The sequence below is a fragment of the Apteryx rowi genome, unplaced genomic scaffold (assembly GCF_003343035.1).
Source record: "Apteryx rowi isolate R43461 unplaced genomic scaffold, aptRow1 scaffold_766, whole genome shotgun sequence".
Taxonomy (NCBI): Eukaryota; Metazoa; Chordata; class Aves; order Apterygiformes; family Apterygidae; genus Apteryx; species Apteryx rowi.
Window position 1 is genome coordinate 341486 of NW_020451056.1, and position 5819 is coordinate 347304.

At 73.1% G+C, this 5819-nt stretch overlaps 1 protein-coding gene across 2 annotated transcripts in view; it reads right to left on the reverse strand.

Moving 5' to 3' along the window:
- Positions 1-4519, reverse strand: part of LOC112976771 (plectin-like) — a 74892-nt gene extending 70373 nt beyond the window's left edge. For both annotated transcript variants that reach the window (XM_026088348.1, XM_026088347.1), the window contains exon 1: positions 4343-4519. In XM_026088348.1, coding sequence (XP_025944133.1) covers positions 4343-4502 — 160 coding nt within the window. In that variant the 5' untranslated portion in view covers positions 4503-4519. The remainder of the gene's footprint in view (positions 1-4342) is intronic.
- Positions 4520-5819: the final 1300 nt, after the last annotated feature.

Here is a 5819-nt window from a genome sequence, read left to right on the forward strand (position 1 = left end):
CAGCCCTGCACAGCCCTGCACAGCCCAGCCCCGCCAGACATGACATTCCAGCCGCCCGGCCCTACCCCTTAAAGGAACAGCCGGAGCCAGTCCGGACACCGGAGCTGCGGCCGGGCACCGCGGGAATGCCCCGCGCCCCTCGGGCAAGCCGAACCGGGACGGAGAGGCGGCACGCGCCAGCCGGCCCCGCGTGCAGCCCGGGGTGCGAGGGGTCGAGCCCGGGCGCGGGAGCAGCCGGAGCCAGGCTGCGACCCCCCCACTCCGGTCCCTGCACCACCCCGGCATCGGGGGCGCCTGGGTGACCCCCGTTGCCCGCGGGGCGCCGAGCCTGGCTGAACACCATGCGGGAGCAGGCGGGAGCCCAGCACCCATCCTGCCCTCGCGGCTCCCCCGGCACCGTCCCCGTCTGCTCGCAGCTCTGCACGGACCCCCAGGCTCGGGAATGGCCCCTTCCCTCCCGCAGCCAGTCCCCCCGGCGCTGCCCCGGAAAAGCCGGAGAGAAACCCCTCCCCATCCTGCCCGCAGACCCCCGGCTGCAGACCCCCTCCCTCCTGCAGATCGGGATCGAGCCGGGAGCTGCACCCCGTCCCCCTGCCCTCCCCGCCAGCGCCGGCACCAGCACCGGGCCACTCGCTCTCCCCAAGGCCGCCGGCAGCCATGAGAACAAGGGGTATTTTTAAAGCTCCTTCCCCGAAATGAGGCCTGGAAGCATTTCCAGGCCGGGTCCCAGCTGCCGTCTTTCCCAGCTCGGCTCCGCACGCCGCCCCGGGGAACCAGCACTCCCCCATTCCTGGCACTGGTGCAAAGGCGCCGCGCAGGAGTCCCACTTGCGGGGCCGGAGCTGCCCACGCGTGCAAAAACACGCGCCGGTGCACAGGCTCCAGCGGCACGTGGGGACGGAGCCCCGGCTGCATCGGGGACGCCGCGGCATTCCCGTGGTGTGGGCACAGGCATGGGCACATGCACGCACAGCCCCCAGCCCCGGCACGGGGCACCCCACCGCTCCGGGCACGGGCCGGCACGATGCACCCCGGCACACGGAGCGCTGGCTCTCTGCACCGGGAAAGCCGCGGCCATGCGATACCTGCCCGGAGCGGGACGGAGCATCGCCAGCCCTAAATATAGAAGCTCAAAGCCCCCAGGAAACCCAATCCGCAGGCAGGAGCCCAGCGCCGCACAGAAATAGCGCGGGGCGCGCTGGGTGCCGGCCCCGCAAGGGCATCGCGGCCGGGGCAGCGCTGCCCCACACCCGCTCAGCCCTGCTGCGGGCACACGCGCACCCCTCCGCCCCACGCGAGCACCCCCGCACGCAGCACACCCAGGCACCGAGCGCAGCCCTGCCCCACGCACGCCCCGCTCGCCCCCGACGCCACCGCGTGCGCCCCTGCCCCGCAGGTGCTCGCACGCTCCTCGTGCCCCACGCGCACACGCTGCCGCCCCACTTGTTTGCACACTCCTCGTGCCCCACGCGCACGCACAGGCTGCCCCCCAGCACGCGACCCCCCTGCACCGCAGCACCTGGTGTCACCTGGCCGGGCTCACCAGCGCCGCTCCCGCACCATCCCCCAGTGCCCCCCAGGTCTGCAGCCCCCCAGCCCCGCACCCTGGGCACCGCTGGCCTGGCTCAGCTTCCGAGCTCGGTGCCGGACCTTCCTGACCCCATCCCCGCGCGGAGACCCACCGCCCGGGACCGCAGCAGGGCTGGAGCGGCGAGGCTGGGACCCCCGGGGACCCCCCCACACACACACTGGGACCCCCGGGGACCCCATCACCAGCTGGGACCCTGGTGGCCCTGGGGACCCCTGCCAAACTGTGACCACCAGGAACCCTGGGGAGCCCATCGGCACTGGGGTCCACCGCTCTCCCGCAGGGAAAGGGACGGGAAAAAGGGGAACCCCACCGAGGCGGTGTCCGGGGACGGGGCACCCCGCTGCCTGCCGAGGGCCGCAGTGGGGCAGCGCCGGAGCTCTGGGCTGAGCCCCAGCGCGGGGCCGGGCCGCCTGCACCTGGGGCGGCTGCTAAATCGAGGACAGGACGGGCAGCGGAAACAATCCCAGCCCATAGCTGGGAGGCCACGGCCCCGTGACCGCCCTGCGCGGCCCCCCCGGCTCAGGACGGGTGGGGGGGGGCACGGCTCCCCCAGCACGGCCCCCCGGCGTGGGGCAGGGGGTGGGCGCACGGCCCCCCCAGCGGTCCCACCACCAAGGGCACAGGGCAGAAGGGGGGCACTGCACCACGGGCGGGGGGCAGAAGGGGGGCACACGAAGCCCCCCCCCTCCCCGTGCATGGGGCAGGATGCTGTTGGGGGTGCACAAGCCCCCCCCCCAGCCCAGCACACGCAGAGCGCTGGCTCCCGCGGGGTCCCCGCTGCTCCGGTCCCCGCAGGCACTGCTCTGCCGTGCCAGATCCAGGTGCCGCGCGGGGACTGCGCCGGCCCCGCGCTGACGGACGGGCGCTGCTGCGCCCGGCGCTGGGCATCCCGCCACGGCCACGACGGCTGCCGGGGCCACCGCAGCCCCCCGCCGGGCCACGGCCCCGGGGGCCCTCTGACGGCAACCGCCGTCACTGCAGAGCCCCGGGGACAGCCCGGCCCTGTCCCCGAGCACGCAGCCCTGGGCACTGCAAGGGACACGGTCCTGCCAAGGACCCCCCAGGGACACGGTCCCGCAAGGGTGTCCCCCCCCCCCCCCAGAGACACGTCCTCCCCGAGGGCCCTCTGATGGCTGTTGCTGACATTGCAGAGCCCCGTGGCCAACACAACTTGTCCCCGAGCACGTGGCCCTGATGTTCCCCCGGGAGACATGACCCCGGGAAGGGCACAGCCCCCCAGGCGCCCAGCCCCTCTCCTGGGAAGGGGGCTGCACCCATGGATGAGGTTCCTCTTGCCAAGACACGAGGCCTCGAAGCCCCCGGCTCTACGGGAGCCACGACACCTCGCAGACACCACGACACCCCGCAGACATCCGCAGCCCAACCTGCAGCCCGGCGATGCCGAGCTGCGTCCCACCGCTCGCACGGCAAATCCGGCCATGCACACGCCTGCCCGACCTCCCAGGGGACCCCGACCCGGGTCCTGCCCCAACACCGGTGCCTGTCGTGGAGATGCCACGGACACCCCGCTCCCAATGGGCATCGGTGATCCCGGCATGGCACAGCCCTCCCCGCTCAGCACCGCTGTTCCGAACACATCGGCACGGCACGGACCTCCCCACCACTCTCCCAACCCTCCCGGTATGGCACAGAGCTCCACGCCTCAGCGCCGTGGTCCTGACCACCTCAGCTTGGCATGGACCTCCCTACATCAGCATGGTAATGGAGCTTCCCACATCAGCATGAACCTCCCCACCGAGGCACCGTCTCAGCACCACCGTCCCAACCCTCTGGGCACAGCACAGCCTTCCCTGCTCATCACTGCCGTCCTGACTGCCTTGGCTCTGCTCTCCTGACCATCTCGGCACGGCACGGCCCTCCCCACCTTGGCACCACGGTCCTGACCACCGCAGCACGGCACGGACCTCCTCGCCTCAGCACAGCATGGCCTTCCGTGCTCGGTACCACCATCCTGACCCCCTCAGCATGGCCCAGCTCTGAGCCACAGCACCGCCCCTCTGCACCCCAGCCCAGAACAGCGCTCCAGCCCACGGCACTTCCCCCAGACCCTTCGGCACGGCCCTCCGGTGCATGGCCCTGACGCACCAGCACGGCATCGGCATCACCCCCGCAGTTCCCCTGCTCGGCGCAGCCCTCCCAGGCGCAGCATCGCGCCCGGAGCAGGTCAGCAGGCACCGGACCAGCCTCAAGCACAGCCCTGGCCACCCCGCGCTGCGTTTCCAGCCTGCATCAGTCTCTCCAGCTGCTGCCCGCGGGTCTGGTCCTCAGCAGCCTTGGCCGAGCTGCCACGCGGGGCCCAGGGGCGCCCACAGCCCGGGCAGCGGCCCCTCGGCCACCGGCCGTTCCTCCTGCATCCCGGCGCAGGGGCTGACGCGTGGCCGCGGCCGGCGGCTGGACAGGGCTCGCAGCCTGCAGCAGCCCCGCCACCCCCGTCCCCGTGCGTCCGCTCCCTTCCCGACAGCAGCTCCCGGCACAGTCCCGCACCCCATCCGCCCCGCAGCGGTGCACATATCCCTCCACGAGCGCGGCCGGCACCCTCGTCCAAGGCACGACGGGTGTTTAGCCCCCATGGGCCGGGCCACGTCTGCAAGCGCCCAGACGCCCCTTGCCGCAACGCCAGGGAGGGGGCCCAGGCGCTCTGCAAGACCCCCCCCAGCACAGTCGCACAGCAGCTCAGCCCCTTGCACCGCCGCTGGCCCGCGGCGCGCTGCAGTGTCCCCAGGAGCCCTACCTGCGATCCTGATGACGGCCCGCTCCGCGGGGTCCAGCACCGTCCCGTTGCCCGCGGCCACCTTGGTGCGCTTGGTGCGCTGGTGCTTGGCCAGGTTCCAGGGCAGCGTGTCCCCGGGGCTGGGCGAGCTGCTGCTGCCGCTGGAGCTCTCCTCCGCCATCCCCGCCGGCTCCCGGCACCCCGCCGACATCAGCTCCTGCAGGAGAGGCGGCGTCAGGGCCCGGGAGGCTCCCCGCCGGGCGGCCCCCGCGGAGCCCCCGCTGCGCGCCGTGCAAAGCGCCCGCGCGCAAAGCCTGCGGAGGAAACGCGGCCCGTCCCGGGGCGCAGAGCGAGCGCGCGGGTCCCCGCTGCCGCACCCCGCTGCCTCCGCCCCGGGGCAAGGAAGGCTGCGAAGGCGAGTGGGAGGGAAGACGCGTGCAAAGGCGGGGGCGGACGAAGAGCCGGCGCGGGAGCCACGTGCAGGGCGCAGAGCGGGACGGCTGGTCCAGGCGGAGCCGCGCACCGGGCACACGCCGGGGGCAAACCACCGGCTGGCGACCCCCAGACCGCTGCGCCCACTGCTGCTCCGCGTTCACGCCAGCGACTGGCACAGGGGAGGAGGGCGTCCCTGCCCGGGAAGGGCTGCACGCCCCTGAAACACCGGAGGTAGCTCCGGGGAGAGCGCAGAGCCCGGGTCCCAGCGGGAACATGCAGCCCTGCTTGCGGGGAGGACGTGGCAGATGCTGCGGATGCGGCGAGCCACGGCTGGGCACATCTCAGCAGGGATGTGAACCGCATGGGAGTTTCCGGAAGCCACACCGCGGAGCAGCCCGGAGCGGTGCACCCTGCGGAGCCAAGCAGCCCACCGTCCCCGTCCCCATTCCGGGGGACGGTCCCCAGAGAACGTGACGGAGGTTGCCAAGCGAAGCCGCCAACGTCAGCGGCCGCCGGCAGCGAGGATGCTTCTGCAATTCCACCCCCTCGCGCAGCGCCACGAGAAGCCGTCTTTGATTACATGATCACATGCTATTTTTTCCACAGGGCGCCGCATCGCTCAGGGCTGGGCCCGGAAAGCGCTTTCGGCAGGTGAGCCCGGGAGAGGGACGGGGATCCCGAGGGAGCCCCCGGGACGGCCAGCGCCACGCGCCGGCGAGCTCCGGCTGCGGCCTGCAGCGGGGCCGCAGCGCCGTCCGCGCCAGACCGGCTCCCGGCACGTCTCGCAGCGCTGGAAAGGGCACGGGGCACTCCGGGCTCTGATCCAGACCCGGCACCTTCTCCCCGCCGCCCCTCGCCACGGCGCGCTGCCTGCCCTGCTCCTCGCTGCGTGGTGCCCGGAAGCAGCACAGCCGCCGCCGAGCTCAGCTCCAAACCCCGGGGCCTTCGCTGCCGCTAAAGCACCGTTTCCAGAAGCCCAAACCTCAACAAATCCGCCCTGCCAACTGGAAGCACCTGCTCCGAAGAGCGGCGGCCCTGCGGCTTCCCAGCACAGCGGCTCGGG